General features: G+C 39.0%; 1 protein-coding gene across 1 annotated transcript in view; it reads left to right on the top strand.

The window, feature by feature from the left end:
* The window catches only part of LOC121381145 (serine/arginine repetitive matrix protein 1-like), a 42614-nt gene extending 26007 nt beyond the window's left edge, over positions 1 to 16607 (top strand). Inside the window, exons 5-11 of the mRNA XM_041510306.1 lie at positions 212 to 377; positions 7647 to 7709; positions 8649 to 8734; positions 10948 to 11123; positions 14350 to 14427; positions 15290 to 15387; positions 16388 to 16607. Of these exons, the coding sequence (XP_041366240.1) occupies positions 212 to 377; positions 7647 to 7709; positions 8649 to 8734; positions 10948 to 11123; positions 14350 to 14427; positions 15290 to 15387; positions 16388 to 16585 (865 nt within the window). The 3' untranslated portion in view covers positions 16586 to 16607. The remainder of the gene's footprint in view (positions 1 to 211; positions 378 to 7646; positions 7710 to 8648; positions 8735 to 10947; positions 11124 to 14349; positions 14428 to 15289; positions 15388 to 16387) is intronic.
* Positions 16608 to 17528: the final 921 nt, after the last annotated feature.

Here is a 17528-nt window from a genome sequence, read left to right as displayed (position 1 = left end):
TGTTATCCTGTCTGTGGAATGGTGCATATAAAAGAACCCTTGCTGCTAATCGAAAAGAGTAGCCCATGAAGTGGTGACAGCGGGATTTCTCTCTCAATTTCTGTGTGGTTCTTAACCATAATATTATGTCCGACGCCATATAACCGTAAATAAAATGTGTTGAATGCGTCGTTAAATAAAGCATTTCATTCCTTCCTTCTTGTAATTCCAGGTTGAATGGCAGTTACGATTCTATCATCCACTGTCTGGCTGCGGATGCGTACGTGGCTCTCACCGGAGGCCTAGCCGATAGGCTGGACTATGTCAAGCAGAACGAATCATATGTAATCGACCGTATCTGTTATGCCTTACAGTCTATGTCGGTGATCACATGCTATGTACGTACGTTGAGCCTGGATAACGCGGCACAACTTGATAATTGCCGAGTTGATGATGATGATAACTAGTTTAACGTGCCCATATACCACTAAGGTTTCGAACACGCCCATCCCGAGTCTGACCTCCGATAAGATCGGTGGCCGGACTCGGGATGTGTGCATGTGTGTATGTGTGTGTGTGTGTGTGTGTGGGGGGGGGGATAGTGTTAAAAATGGGCAGAATTTTGAAAATAGCAATTAGTAAAAAGTTAAAGGAAACATGACACGAGACCATATTATAGCTCATTTTAAAAGAAAAATGATATAAAAATAATATACAAATAACTTTATAACAATAAAATACGTGTAGTTAACTTAAAATGAAGAAATTACGCTAATCAGTATCAAAGTACGATTTATGCATATTTCTTCGTGAGCGTTCGGAAAAAAAGGGAAGTGACGTCAGAGCCGCTGTACTCTTCCATTGTTGTTAACTGTTTATATATGGAGTAAGGGGCTTACGATCTTTTCAGTCCAACAGTGCCGTACTGCGCGGCCTTTGGGTGTAAAAATAAACAGTTTAAACGATCGGGATTGTCTTTTTATGGTTTTCCAAAGGATTGTATCCGAAGAAAGACGCGTGTATTTTATCGCAAAAGAAAAGATTGGACACCAACACCGCATAGTACTTTGGTGTCAGCCCATTTACAGCCCGGAGCCCGAACGTTACCCGGAGACAAAAACAGTACTCGGTTGCGAATGCCGAGGTGTACATTGTACATATTTGGCACAAAGATACACCTCAGCATGATGTATTTATATATGTTAAAACAAAAATGTAGAATTTTTTATTTATTTAAAAAAAGAAAAAAAAGAAGATTTTTCATGTTAGGGCTGTAGGCCTACATAACAAAATCTGTATTCACCGTCCGAAGAAGGAAACGTCAACAAGTAATTAAATATGGCATATACAAACATGGGATTTGGCATGAGGATACATCTCAGTACGATGTATTTAAATATGTTTTTAAAAAAACGTGTAGAAAACAATAATAATTTTAAATAATGTTTTTAATCTTCGGGCGGAATACGTCACAAAAACGTTCCTCATCGCCCGAAGCCCCAAAGCAACACGAAGTTCAATACAAAATAAACCATTACTGTCGGTGTCGAAATAACTATTATGTTTCATCCACAGGCTGACTTGAGAATCGGAGTGTTGTTTTAGTTAATTGGTCCTTTCTTTCCGTGGCCTGCACATGTGATTCCTGATTGGCAGGTGTATATTGCAGGGTATCGACCAGGTAAGTGATTACCACGGTCTAGACATGCGTACAAAATACGTGCCAGTTTTTTAAAGATCACAGGGTATTGTGGCGTAACCTGTCGCGACTATAGTACAATGTTAATGAACATTATCAGCCGCCCTGCTTCATTACTGTAAATAATGCTGTAAAACCCTTGATTAAGTAGACTTTCCCATCTAAAATTACAAAACTGACCAATTACGTAGTACCAAAGAAAAGAAAATTATCACTTGGGTATCGTGAGTGGTCGTTTTTACTCTAACGCACCCTACCAATAGGCCTAATAATATGCTACTTTTTTATGAGAGAAAAATACTATAACCCCATTTCGTTCTATTGATGCAAATAGAAATATATTTAGTTTAAAAGTTGATTATACTCTCAAGTCATTTATGTTTTTTTTTTTACAAGCCAGGTTAATGAAAGTGAAGCGCCTTGTCGTAAATTAGAGCGTTTGTTTACACTGTGCATACAGATTTCATTATGTACAGCCCGAAAATAAAAAATGCGATATTTTCAACAACAAAAAATGTTTGTCCTACATTTATATTTTTTACATATTTAAATACATCATATCGAGGTGTATCTTTATGCTAAATATGAACAGTATACACCTCGGCATTAGCATCCGAGTTTTGGTTTTGTCTCCGGGTTACTTTCGGGCTCCGGGCTGTAAATTGGTCGACCGGTCTGGTCTGGCACCATCAGTTTCTCCACCCTCCGACTCGCTATCCGTTTTTTCTTCAGTATCACTGTTGTAAGTAAATGTGTGTCTTTCTTCATTTACTAACAGCTCATATTGATACGGCAAAACGTTTTGCGAACGAACACTCATTGTTTTGGTAAGCTGTGCAAGTCTTAGATTCTTTATGAGCGGTACCGACTAATGCTTTTAAGTGTAAGGCTTCAGATCAAGCGACGCGTCTCTGACGTCACGGACCTCGTGATTGCCCTGCTCATTAAAGATCGGCAATTTCCGCTAAGAGCTCGTATCTGGGGTTCTTTTATGGAGATATTTTAAGTAATTAATTTGTTATAAAAATTTTTTTTAGGTGATTCAATTTATAATTACTTGTACATGGTTGGTGCCAAATATGGTTTACGTGACATGAATAAAAAAAAAATTACAAGCCAAAAATAAAAAGAATTGACTGCTCGGCCGAATATTTATATAATTTGGAGCATTTTAGAATGACAGTCCAAAAATAAATAAGAGAAAGAAGAGAGAATCGGACTATTTAATAATATTAAAAAAAAAGTAATTGCGACATAAAATTTTGAACGAAGGTCTAAATGTTTAAAGTCCGACATATATGTCCACGTGAGCGGAGAACCGGCAAAGGCGGGGATGAAGTGCTTCCATCTCTGGTCGGCGAGAATGGTTATAACACTCCGGTAGTCGTTGCCGAAAAGGGCCTTGACGATCCTGTGGATGGTGTAGCTATCCATCTCTCTAACCAGGACCGCTTGTCGGTAGACTCCTTCTCGGCGCTGAGTTAGTACCAACCCCGTCTTGCCGGCTGTAGATTTGATGGTGTGTAGCTCGTAAGCGCTTCCATCAGGCTGTTGTTTCAGTTCTGGTTTCACTAGTCTGCCCATCAGTGATGCCGGATCCGAGGTGTCCCCCTGCACGAACTTCAGGAAGCCGGACCTGATTTTCCCGATCTGAACTTTCCAGACGGCTTCCGAGTCGGAGGGCGGTGCTTGTGAAGGTGGAGGCCGGGCCTTGTTAGGTTGGTCGCTCGGCTGAGCGACGGCCTTCCTCTTTCCAACGGCGGCTGATCGGGCCGGTGGCTTGACGACTGGCAGTACCGGGGATACCGGCCAGTTCTGTCTGGGCCACGTAGTGGTCGGCGATGGAGGGCCTTTACGGGGCGTCTCACACACCGCGGTGTTGAGTCTGTCCCTCTCGGTGGTCGACGGTTCCGGCGTAGCAGGTTTCCTCGACTCAGGCTGGGCTGGGGGCGGCGTCACAGAAGGGACCGCCGCTGGCGGTTGAGCTGCCAGTTTTGGTCCCCCCCCCCCCCCCCCCCCCCGTGCCGTTCCTGGCGCGCTTTTCCTCTTCCTCCAGCTCCTCCTCTTCTTCTGTACGATCGTGTCGCCGTACACCAAAGTCACGGAAGCCCGTGACCCGGTGTAAGTGACGCGATATTCAAGTAGCTTCCCGTAACTCAGTAAGAGTCCCCCCAGGTGTGTGTGTGTGTGTGTGTGTGTGGGGGGGGGTAACTCGAGAGTACATGGCGAAACCTCTGTCCTCATCGCAAGTTAGCCGAGTTGAGTCGCGTCGTGTAGAGTGTATTAAAATGCCCCAGTCACACTGAAAGATACGACAACTTACGAAAATTTACGATCGTCTGCGACTGCGGATCGCGGACAATCGTAAAAAAATCGTGCGACAAATCACCAGTGGTCGTGGATGGTCATGGGTGGTGGCCCAATCGCAGCGTAAGTGTGACTGGGGCATTCATTTTAATCAGCCCGACGGCATTTGCATAAGCGTACGAGAAGGGGGCAGGGGGCAGGGTGCAGTTCCCCGTCCCACCCCCACCCCACCCCAGTCTTGGAGAAAATCTTCAAATTCGGGCAAAAAACAATAAAGCAAAATGAGCTGGCCTGAAAACTTTTCACCATGTATTTTCATTATTCTACCCAAAATATTAATTGTTAAAATGCATGGCGATTCGTTTGGAACCCTATACAGCTGTTTGGCAGTAATGCTAATATGAATAAACGTAATCCAGATTCGGGCATACATCAGTCTTCCCCTCTACAAAAATTGGAACCCGTACGCCTATGGGCATTTGTCGTTGACGATGCCACGGGACCATCCAGTCAATTCGTGTTGTATATATACTGAACAAAAAAAGAAACTTCCGATTTGTACATATAGTATTTGTTGTGTTAAAGAATTCATTGTGTAATGAAATTATATAGGTAGTATTAGCCTTGAGCTGTATTATCAGGATTCATGAATTTTATCGATTATTTTTGCACTGTTAATCATCGACAACGTGAAATTCAATTTGCACGTGCATGCATGGTTCGACATGTCCCGTGTAGTATTCGGTCAATTTGTTTTACTTGTCTTACTGACATTGTTGTCAAGTGAACGAAAACGCTACATTGTAGCATTTTTAGTATGCCAAGAATACCCAATAATTTACGCGAACGGACGATTGGCATGCTTGATGCTGGCATGTCTACAGAAGACGTTGCAAGGCATGTTGGGAGTTCTAGTTGAGCGATACGAAATCTTCGCGTAAGATTTCGAACGACAGGAAGCACCAACGACTTGCCACGTCGTGGACGTCCGCGTGTTACAACGCGTGGTCAAGACCGCTATATCATGAACACGCATTTGCGCAATCGATTCCAAACTGCCACTGCTACTGCTGCTAACACACCTGGGCTTCATAATAACCGAATCAGTGGGAACTGTTCGTAATCGTCTGTGGGAGAACGGTTTACATGCACGACGTCCTTACGTCGGATGCGTTTTAACGCAACGTCATCGTCTAAATCGTCTTAATAGGGCACGTGTACACACTCGTTGGATACGGCGACACTGGAATACCGTTCTTTTTTCGGATGAATCCAGATTTTCTTTACAACGTGGTAATGGCAGGGTGGGCGTCTACCGTAGGAGAAATGAACGCTATGCTGACTGTTGTGTTCTTGAACGAGATCGTTTCGGGGGTGGGGGTTGTGTCATGGTCTGTGCAGCCATTGCCCATGGTTTTCGTTCACCACTAGTCGTCATTGATGGCAATTTAAATGCTCAACGTTACCGCGATGACATTCTCGCTCATCACGTCATTCCTCTGTTCCATAACAACGCCAACATCTCGATTTTTAGCATGATAATGCCACCTCTCATACAGCTAGAGACACTGTAAATTTTCTTAGGACAAATAACATTGATTTCAATGATGACTAGCCCGCTAAAAGTCCTGATCTCAACCCCATCGAGCATGTCTGGGATAGTCTGGACAGACGATTGAGGCGTCGTCCCAACCCACCCTCTAACGTCAACGAACTTCGTCAAGCGCTCATTCAGGAATGGAACAGTATTCCACAGGCAGAAGTCAACACTTTAGTCAATTCTATGCGCCTGCGATGCACTGCAGTGGTCAGTTCAAGAGGTGGTCATACCCGTTATTAAGTTTTAAAAATTTTTTTTAACCCCTACCACACTTGGTCAAAATTTCTCCCAGTTTCTGTTAACCTATGGCCATGATTTTTGCACCAAACGATGCATCATGGAACACTCTTTAAACGCATATATAACAATTATTCCCCCGGTTTGTTTTCATCAAGTTATGTTCAAGCAAAGTTAGCGGAAGTTTCTTATTTTGTTCAGTATATATATATATATATATATATATATATATATATATATATATATATATATATATAGCCTATAGTCCAACCCATCCTCCTATAAAAAATGTAGTTTTTTGTATGTTGTTAATAATTTGTGTTTTATTTGACTAAGAAGAATCATAAGCGTGTTTTTATAAGTAACAAAAACATACTATTTTTATAATTTTTTTTAGTAAAGTTTGTTTTATTTAACGACGCCACTAGAGCACATTGATTTTGTATCTTATCATCGGCTATTGGACGTCATACATATGGTCATTCTGACACTGTTTTTAAGAGGAAACCCGCTGTCGCCACATAGGTTACTCTTTTACGACAGGCAGCATGGGATCTTTTATTTGCGCTTCCCACAGGCAGGATAGCACAAACCATGGCCTTTGTTGAACCAGTTATGGATCACTGGTCGGGGCAAGTGGTTTACACCTACCCATTAAGCCTTGCGAAGCACTCACTCAGGGTTTGGAGTCGGTATGTGGATTAAAAATCCCATGCCTCGACTGGGATCCGAACCCAGTACCTACCAACCTGTAGAGCGATGGCCTAACCACTACGCCACCGAGGCCGGTCACTATTTTTATGGTCCAGATTAAAAATCAATTTGCTCAGAAATAAATAACTTGTAGTATTTTGTATGAAAAAACGTTCCCTATGGTACAGACTATAGATCTCATTACACGGAGCGACGCAACATAGCTGTCGAGATGAGTCGCGCCGTGTAGTGTGTATTGAGAAACCAGTGTAGGCGGTCCCTTCTCCCACCCACCTCAACCCTTTCCTGCCCTTTAGTTTTCCCATTTTTATTTTATTTATTTATTTATTATTAATATTATTCTTATTAATATTATTATTATTATTATTATTATTATTATTAGCACTTTATTCACACTACAAATCTATTTTGCTTGATATTCTATGTAATAACTTTGTTCTGAATAGTTATTGTAGTCTTCCGGTTTCACTTTATCTGCACTGTTAATTTGTCTTGTTTGATGTTTTATGTATTTACTTTGTTTCAGATATTTGTAGTAATAGTAGTCGCCTATAATGTTATAATATTTGTAATTAGGAGAGGGCCTCGTAAGTTGAATAACTTGTGCCCAATCCTTTTATATATATATATATATATATATATATATATATATATGCAATAAAATACGTTTCAAACAAAGAAACATAGCCCATTGGTAAAGCGCTAACTTCCGTCTAGGATCCATCCCCATTGGTAGGCCTATTGGGCTATTTCTCGTACCAGCCAGTGCATCGCGGCTGGTATATCAAAGGCCGTGGTACGTGATATCTTGTCTGTTGGATAGTGCATAAAATATTCCTTGATGCTAATGGAATAATGTAACGAACTTCCTCTATAAGACTATATGTCAGAAGTACCAATGTTTGACATCCAATAGCCGATTATTAATAAATCAGTGAGTACTAGTGGTGTCTTTAAACAAAACAAACTTTACCTTCTTATTATCCCAGCAAATTAGTTTTACATACGTCTCGTTTTGCTTTTAACTTTTATTTTTCCAATTAAATAAGACTGTCTTGTTTCCCATGCTGTAATAATACATAATCAAGCACATACATTTCATAATTTCAGAGCCAGAGCAATGCTCATGGATTGGTTGAACAACATACATATTTAATAAATGGTTTGAGAGTGGTAAGTGCACGATGGAAAAAAAAAAAATTAACAAAAAAGAAAAAAAGAAAAGAAAATGAAACAAATTAAGAAAGATTAAAAAATAGCCATGAAATGTACTAGTTCATTAAAAAAAAGGAATCCCTTTCAAAACGTTCTGATAAAGATCAGTTAACACAATTGGTAGTTTGTATGTGTGTGTGTGTGTGTGTATGTGTGTGTGTGTGTGTGTGTGTGTGTATGTGTGAGTGAGAGAAAGAGGGAGGGGAGAGAGCATTTGTGTGTGTACATGTATATGTGTGTATGTATGAATGTGTGAACGAGGGGGAGGGGGGGGGGGAGAGCATGTGTGTGTGTACATGTATGTGTGTGTGTGTGTGTGTGTGTGTGTGTGTGTGTGTGTACATGTATATGTGTGTGTATGCATGTGTGAAAGAGAGAGTGAGAGAGTGAGTGAGTGAGTGAGTACATGCGGTGTAGTGCTCACAGACAAAGGAGACTATATTTGATCTATGAGTATCCATCCAGAATGTCAACAAAAAAAAGAGGGAAAATTAAAAAAAACGACAATGTTAATTATGACATTTGTGATTGATGTATTTTCGACGTTTATCGTTGTGATATTTCGTTCAATTAGCGTTGCGACATATATGATTGAAACCTATGACATTTGCCGTCGATCATGTGACATATGTCGATGATTAAGACATGTGGCAGTGAAATTGCGACATTTGTCGTCAAAATTAAATTTGTCGATTTTGCAATATTTGTGGACACTACATACGTGTACGTGTGGAATGTGTGGACTCGGGCTTTTAAGTTAATGAAATTTGAGACATTTCACCGTTTTTCAAGGGTAGTGAGCTGGAATTTCGAACAGTGATCTTTTGTCTAGTACGAGTTAAATTCTTGAAACTGCTGATATTCAACTGAAAAACATACATTTTGATTTATTGACAGGTCAACAAAGATGATGACAAGATGTATTTACTTAAAATGAAAAATGTGTTTGGAGTCGGCGAATGGACAGGTCCATGGAGCAGAGGGTAATACCCATACTGCCTTTTCTACTTCTTATTTGAGAAGGGACAGGACGTAGCCCAGTGGTAAACGCTCGCTTGATGCGTGGTCGGTTTGGGATCGATCCCCGTTGGTGGGCCATTGGGCTATTTCTCTTTTATATATGCACCATCCCACATACAGGATGGCATATACCACGGTATTTGATATACCAGTCATGGTGTACTGGCTGGAATGAGGAATAGCCCAATGGTCCCACCAACAGGGATTGATCCCAAACCGACTGCGCATCAAGCGAGCGCTTTACCACTGTAATACGTACCGTATACAATGTAGTGGCGGATTCAGAAAATCCATTTGGGGGGTGGGTGGGGTTAATTATTTTTCATTATATTGTTTTTTTTATAAGGAACTATTTCCTAAACCGTACTATATTAAGCTGCTACAGCAAGTAACGACACGATCAGAAGCGATCAGGCCCTTTTTAAGGGCTCAATGGGCAACCTAGGGAGACACCTCACCATCCGCAGGTTTTAACCACGAGCTACTCTCAGCCTACTAAAATACAAACCTATACGTAGCTCCCTACCCTTTATTTTTAGAACGACCATCAAAATTGCGCCAAACTTCCTTCATTAAAATGCGCACCATTTCCCTTTGGCTTAATCCTACAGGACATTCCAAATTACATAGCACCATACAACCTCCCACCTGTTACCAACTACAGTTGGACCGCTGGTGCTCCCTTGTACCTGCCATTGCAGACGGCCCCTTCTTCACCCTCCCCAACCCTTTCCTGTCCTGGACGGAGGAACCGGCTGAGGCCGGTACTTGTGCCCAGGACAGGCGTGCGCTACAACAGCTTGCTGTGAATGTGCACGTTAATCATTTTAGAATTAGAATTATAATTAGTAACGACACGATCTGCCTCGGTGGCGCAGTGGTTAAGCCATCGGACTACAGGCTGGTAGGTAGAAGGTTCGCAGCCCGGTACCGGCTCCAACCCAGAGCGAGTTGTTAAGGGCTCAGTGGGTAAGGCTACTAGACCCTCTTCTATCTCACTGACTAACAACTAACCCACTGTCCTGGATAGACAGTCCAGATAGCTGAGGTGTGTGCCCATGCCAGCGTGCTTGAACCTTAATTTGATATAAAAAAATAAGTTGAAATTAAAGTTACTTATATGAAACTTCTCAAAAAGAAATAAGACGTTCGATATACATTAAAGAGTTCTTGCAAAACCTATTAGTCAAAGAGATGCCAATTATATCCATTTATCCTGGAATCACTATAAACAGTGGCAAGATATAATGACTACATAAATTTCAATTTTTTGGTCACTGACCAAAAATATTGCTTTTTGGGACGGAACTACTTTTATCATCCATTAAAGGCGTTTGTAGGAGATATCGCTGGCACTATAATTTGTGATATCTCCTGCGATATCGCTTCTTATAATCTGGACTGGTCAAATTTTAATCACGAGACAATGTGTTTCAGCGCTAAACCTACCATTAGTGACGTCACGCCACTGCCGTTCTGCTAGTTAACGAGTCTACCGCTGACATTCATGAAAAGAATGATAATGGATGATAAAAAGAATACCCCCCCCCCCCCCCCCCCCCCCCCCCCCCCCCCCCCCCCCCGTGTCTTGTGATATCATAATGCGTTAATAAAAGTATAAAAATCCTCAGCAAGCCTCAGATTTCATACTTTTATCAACTCGTGCTGATAAATTATGATATCACAAAACACTCGGGGAGTGTCCTCGATTTATTTACTAGTTATGATCAACAAAGGAATGACGTATTGTTAAATGTTAATAATTATTTTCTTTCCAACTTATGGTTTTGATTTTTTTTTTTTAAAACGTTTCGAAGACAGTTTCTGTTTTAAAGATAAGAAATAAATTGTTGTTATATAGGAATTATTGTTTTGATGTATAGATATTGTAGGCGAAAAGGTATTTAAAGAGTGCAAACCTATTACCCTAGAAAGAGGTGAAGTTGTGTTGATTTAAAAAAAAATTAAAAGAAGAAGAAAAAAAAAAAGAGAAAAAAAAGCCAGTTTTATAAGATTGTAGGATAAATAAAATAACCGGTCACTGTCTTAAAATATCGGCTTTATCCTGCTCAGGTCGAATGGCAAATACCGTTCGGCGGAGCGTCATGGCATTCGCTGTTCAAACCTTCGCAGGATAAATCCAATAGACAATAACCAGTTATTCTGTATTTCTCAGGTCTGAAGAATGGAACGATGTGCAAGAAGATAATTTTGACAACTATGCGAAAACCAGAATGAATGAACTGAAAGAGTTCTGGATATGTGTATCTGACTTTAATAAGTACTTTGCGCCTCCGACGATTTGTAATCCCCTTATACATGTTGACTCGCATTTTCTTTGCAAACCATTTGGTAAGTTGGTAGTTTTATATGGTTTATATCCTATGGTATTTGGCACAGTTACTGTAACAGTTAAAAGTTACCATATTATGGTCCCATATTATGTATGATTGTAGCCTGAAGCTGTATCTTAACGCGACGCGAGTGATGCGAGCGATTATTTTAGAAATATATTAATTTCAATCGCCATATCCTACTTTACTTGCTTACTTAATCCTCTTCGTGTGCGGATACACATAAGGCCGATGCCGTATCCTAACCTATCCTAATCCTAAATTTGTCGCGTCGCACGCGTGCAGTTAGGATGAAGCAATTGAAATCAATGATTTCTAAAATAATCGCTCGCGTCTGGTTAGGATAGTTAGGCTACAGCTTTACGTGGGAGAAAAAAGGATTATCAAAGTCGATTGTCAAAGCCCGAATGTCAATTCTTGTGTTAATAGTATTTGTTTGTTGTTTTGGGTTTGTTTTTTGTGTGTGTTTTTTTTTAGATATTTATAGGATTTTAAACTAATTTCTATTTTGTATCATGTTTATATCATGTTATTTACGAGCTTTGGCGAGCGACAATAAAATAATATTTCACGAGTGACATGATACGAAATGGTTTAATATCCTATTTATTTCCCGTAATCGATTTCAATTTATATTAATGAATTCGTTTGATTAACGTTCTGGTAAGGACATTGTTAGCCGAGTAGGGGCGGGACGTAGCCCAGTGGTAAAACGCTCACCTGGTACGCGGTCGGTCTAATATCGGTCCCCGTCGGTGGGCCTATTGGGCTATTTCTCGTATCAATATACTAGTGTATCAAAGGCCACGGCATGTGCTATTCTGTCTGTGGGATGGTGCATATAAAACATCCCTTGCTGTTAATCGAAAAAGAGTAGCCAATGGAGTGACGACAGTGGGTTTCCTCTCTCAATATCTGTGTGGTCCTTAACCATATGTCTGACGCCATATAACCGTAAATAAAATGTGTTGTGTGCGTCGTTAAAATAAAACATTTTCTTCCTGCTTTCATTTGATGAACGTTCTGGTAAGGTCGCTGTTAGCCGAGTAGGCCTACTTTCCTGTCCGAGAGCTTGACTGACACCCAGCTCTTTTACACAGTGCTTGATTAAAATTATCTCCACTATTACATGTGGATCTAACAGCAGCCCGTTGGTGCTCATGTCCAGTTGACCTTTCATTCGACCAATCAAAACCTTACTTGCAAAATCATGCCAGTGATTTGAAAAGAATTTGAAAACATTCGGGATTATGCCGAGGATATACGAAATGTTTCAGGTGAATTACGAAGCATGCCGGAAACTAATTTCAATATATTTTTTTTTACAAAATTCGTTTCAAAACGGGGAAAAAAACCCGTAATGGTATAGCCATAAAATCTGTTTATACTAGTATACAATCCAGAGTTTATTACTGCACTTTTCCCCCTGTTTGTTAATGTTGAAATAGACCAATAAGTTTGCCTATTGCATAAATAGTCTCGCCCGATATTTATAGAATTTGTATGCTCCCGAATAACTCTATAAAAGGCGAAGTGTAATTGGTCGATATTTAAATTGTGATTTATAGAATGGTAATGGGAACTATATTAACGTGCCCACATCCTTTCGGTTCAGGCACGCCCACCTTGGACTCGGGTCTCTGACATCGCCAGTGGCCGATTCCATGGCAGGAATGTTATTTATAGATGAAATGTCACCTGGACATGAGAGTCCACACAATGCTGTTAGATCTACTGGTAGACCAGTAGAGCTAATTTTAATCAGATTGGATAAAAAGACTTGCGGTCGAGTATAAATCTTGCGCATTATAAACGAGTGCAGTACATAACATGGCAAAACAAATTGTATGTGGTTCTGTATTTATTACATACCACCTTTCTTTATTATGATTAATTTAGTTTAATTAATTTAAATAACACAACTTACTTTTAGTTTAATTAATTTAAATAACACAACTTACTTTTAGTTTAATTCATTTAAATAACACAACTTACTTAATCTGGAAAGTTGGTTGACGTTTACGGGATGAAAAGATCGCTGTGCCTGCCGGCTATGAACATGACGTCATTCCTTGATAGGGACATGCCGTCATTCGGGTAAACATACGATGCATGTGAGATTTTGTATCGTACAATATGTTCAGTAAAATATATTTTTTATTGCACGGTCAGAATTGTCTTTATTACTATAGTATGATTAAATGGGTATGTAATAAATATACAGAACTTTTACATACGCTGCTTTTCGCTTCTTGTTTATTGTACGAGTTTATTTTGCTCAAGAATATATACCTCGAGACAGCGTAGCGGTTGGGTGGTATGTTCTTGCGCAACATAAATGAGTGCAATATATAGTAGGAAGCAAAAACAACTTATGTGAAGTTCTATATTTATTACATGTCTTCTATTATTTTTACAAAACGGTTTTTAATTTAACGCCAAAAGGTATGACATAACTACATTTTTTTTAAATCTACAATTTTACTCCTTTCATTGATCTACTTAACGTTAAAGGGACTGTCCTGTTTTCAGCCATTGTAAGATTTTTGCGATAACAGAGCCTTGTTGGCGACTACTATTTCATACTAAATACATTTTCTTGTTTAGAATACCAGTGCCTGTATATCGAATGTGTTTTCGGTCGTATACTAATGTTTGTAGCACTCAGTTTTTACTTTAATTTGTAATATATTATATTTTCATACGTACGAAATTATTGGGAGGTAAAATCCGGTTGGGGCTACAACAAGCATTAGGACAACAACAAACACCTTGTAAATACAGACACTGATATTTTAAATGAGAAAATGTATTTAATTTGTATGTTACATCATTGAAAAGGCTCTATTGGTCGGAAACATTTTACAATGGTTGTAAACTCTGGACTGTCCCTTTAAGAATCATACACTGCGGCAATATAAATGTTTTAAATAAGATGTCACGTAATTTGTAATTTGCACATAATATATGAGATACAAGATATCACACGTTTTGAAAATGTCTTTATCACTATAGTAAGATTGAATAGGTATCTAATAAATATTGTTTAGTACTATTATTTCTCCTGTCTACCTACTCAACCCTCCTTTTTCAGTTGCAATATTCTATATGATATTTTTTTCATGAAAAAATATTTTTTTAATGATTTGTCAGATTTCATTAATGATTAATGTACGTGTTTGTTTTCTTCTTCTTTGTTTTTTTACATGTTCGTGTGAGTGCAGATCACCTTACAACTATCTATGGCCAATGGAAAGATTCATCAAACACGTGTGACATTTACTTCACCGTATCAGAAACTGGTCAGTTAAACTGTAAAAACTAACTAGCAGGCATGGATCCAAACGTTTGTGAAGTGGAGTTTTTTGGACAGGCTTTTATTATATTTTTTAGACAGCAAAAAAAAGTTAAGGGTGGGGGTGGGTTTTATTAGTGGACCCGCGTCTGACTAGTATATCTTTTGTGGTTTCTGTGTGTGTGTTTTTAGGTCTTGGTCTCTCTCTGTGTCTGTCTGTCTGTCTGTCTGTCTGTCTGTCTCTCTCTCTCTCTCTCTCTCTCTCTCTCTCTCTCTCTCTCTCTCTCTCTCTCTCTCTCTCTCTCTCTCTCTCTCTCTCTCTCTCTCTCTCTCTCTCTCTCTCTCTCTCTCTCTCTCTCTCTCTCTCTCTCTCTCTCTCTCTCTCTCTCTATTTAGCGAGGTCATAGTATCGTATTCATCAAGGTGGAGGTGGGGGTAGACCATTACCACTTGCCTACTCGTTAGGTACAGACCCAGTGGCGGATCCAGAAAATTCCATTTAGGGGGAGCCCCAATGACAGGGTTCTGGAAGTGATTCCTCTGATTCTCCAACGTAAAAAAAAACATGAAAAAAGAACAAAATTTATAGGGGAGCCTTGGGACCCCTTAGATCCGCCGCTGAGACCTGGTGGATATCATATAATGACTATCTAAAAGTGTAAGCTGATACTGATGTATCTGGCTTTTGTTAGGGCTGGGTATTGTATAATGACTCTCTGAAACTGTAAGCTGATACCGATGTATCTGGCTGGTTCCAGAAAGAAGATGGGTTACATTTAGGGTTACGGATAGCTGAAATGTGAAGTATCTTTAAACAAATCTTGCTTTCCTTACATGACTGGTTATTAACATTGCCATGTTATTTTCAGGTATGTGTTATAAAAACTTCGTTCCAATGTACGTACAGCTTATGCAAGAAAGAACACGAAGAGGCGACCGGCTTGGCATTAAATGCGAAATGTTCACGGTTAGAATATGTTATCTGCCATTCTCATTTTCAACCAGATTTTATGTGTTACATTTAAGAGCATATAATTTTTGTAATTTTTATTTATTATTCTGTTTTATTATTAATGACATATTTTTAAAAACATTTTAGTAAAAAAAAAATGTGTTAAGAATGTATTATTATTATTATTATTATTATTATTATTATTATTATTATCATTATCATTATTACTTAAATGATGTTTGATTTAAAAAAAAAAAAAAAATTACATTTATTTTTTACTTCTTTTATTTACTATTACTATTACTTTAATTACATTATTATTATTATTATTATTATCATCATCATGATCATGATCATCATCATCATCATCATCATTATTATTATTATTATTATTTGCCTATGTAATTTGTATTGTTATATACATGTATGTATTGTCTATGTAGAATAATGAAATTATGTAATTTGTGATATGTTTGAAAATGGTAGAGAGAAAAATGTCACAAGAAAAAAAGAAGGAAAAAAAAAAAAGAGAGCATATAAAAAAAACCCTTGCTGTTAATAGAAAACTGTAGCGGGTTTCCTCTGCAGACAACATGTCACAATTACAAAATGTTTGACATCCAATAGCCTCATGATTAATGAATGAATATGCTCTCATGTTTAAAAAATATGCATGGGCGGATCTTCGAAATAATGTTAGGGGAGAGGGCGAGAAAAAAAAGAAGACACATGTACCAACTGGCAAAAATGAATTTTAATTTTTGTTTTACAAAAAATGCCTTAAATATTTTAAGAGAGCCGTCCCCCTGGTACCCTCTTGGATCCTTCTTTGTAGCGTGAACAGTAAACAATTAAAACTGTATTTATTTATAGTAATCAGAATGATTGTGATCAATCTACAACACCCATCTCCAGTCCAATTTAAAAAACAAAACAAAAACAAACAAAAAACAAAACAAATCAGGAACAAACGTCGAAAAACTAAATTCCACAAATTCCATCATTTGTCAAACAGTGCAACGGTTCTGAAGTGGAGTTGATGAAAGATAGCCAAAAGAACTATGGATCTGGAATTCAGGTGTCACAGCTGTACAAACTTCAGCCCAATGTACGATATATGCTTCGACCGAAAGCCTACAAACTAGTGCCAGGAAGACAGTTCCTGATTCGATTATTCACAGCTGAACCATTAACAGAATTGAAGTACATGTAAGTAACTGTTTTTATAGATTCAGGTGTTTGTGCCAATCAGTTAACATACTGTAATAATGCAAAGAGATTACATATTGGTATTATTGACACAATATTAATATCACTACTACTACTGCTGCTGCTACTGTTACTACTGCTACTGTTACTACTGCTACTGCTACTACTGCTACTGTTACTACTGCTGCTTCTACTGTTACTGTTACTACTGCTACTGTTACTGCTACTACTACTACTACTGCTGCTACTGCTACTGTTACTACTGCTGCTACTGCTACTGTTACTACTGCTGCTTCTACTGTTACTGCTACTACTGCTGCTACTGCTACTGTTACTGCTACTACTACTACTACTGCTGCTACTGCTACTGCTACTGTTACTGCTACTACTACTACTACTGCTGCTGCTGCTACTGCTACTGTTACTGCTACTGCTACTACTACTACTACTACTGCTGCTACTGCTACTGTTACTACTGCTGCTATTGCTACTGTTACTACTGCTGCTTCTACTGTTACTGTTACTACTGCTGCTTCTACTACTGTTACTACTACTGTTACTGCTACTGTTACTACTGCTGTTACTGTTACTACTGCTGCTACTGCTACTGTTACTACTGCTGCTGCTACTGTTACTGTTACTACTGCTGCTGCTACTGTTACTGTTACTAATGCTGCTACTGCTGCTACTGCTACTGTTACTACTGCTGCTGCTATTGCTACTGTTACTACTGCTGCTTCTACTGTTACTGTTACTACTGCTGCTACTGCTACTGTTACTACTACTGTTACTACTACTGCTGCTACTGCTACTACTGCTACTGTTACTGCTACTACTACTACTACTGCTGCTGCTGCTACTGCTACTGTTACTGCTACTGCTACTACTACTACTACTACTGCTGCTACTGCTACTGTTACTATGCTGCTATTGCTACTGTTACTACT

The sequence above is a fragment of the Gigantopelta aegis genome, chromosome 9 (assembly GCF_016097555.1).
Source record: "Gigantopelta aegis isolate Gae_Host chromosome 9, Gae_host_genome, whole genome shotgun sequence".
Taxonomy (NCBI): domain Eukaryota; kingdom Metazoa; phylum Mollusca; class Gastropoda; order Neomphalida; family Peltospiridae; genus Gigantopelta; species Gigantopelta aegis.
The sequence above is the reverse complement of the archived record's forward strand: the minus strand, read 5'-3'. Positions and strand labels throughout refer to the sequence as shown.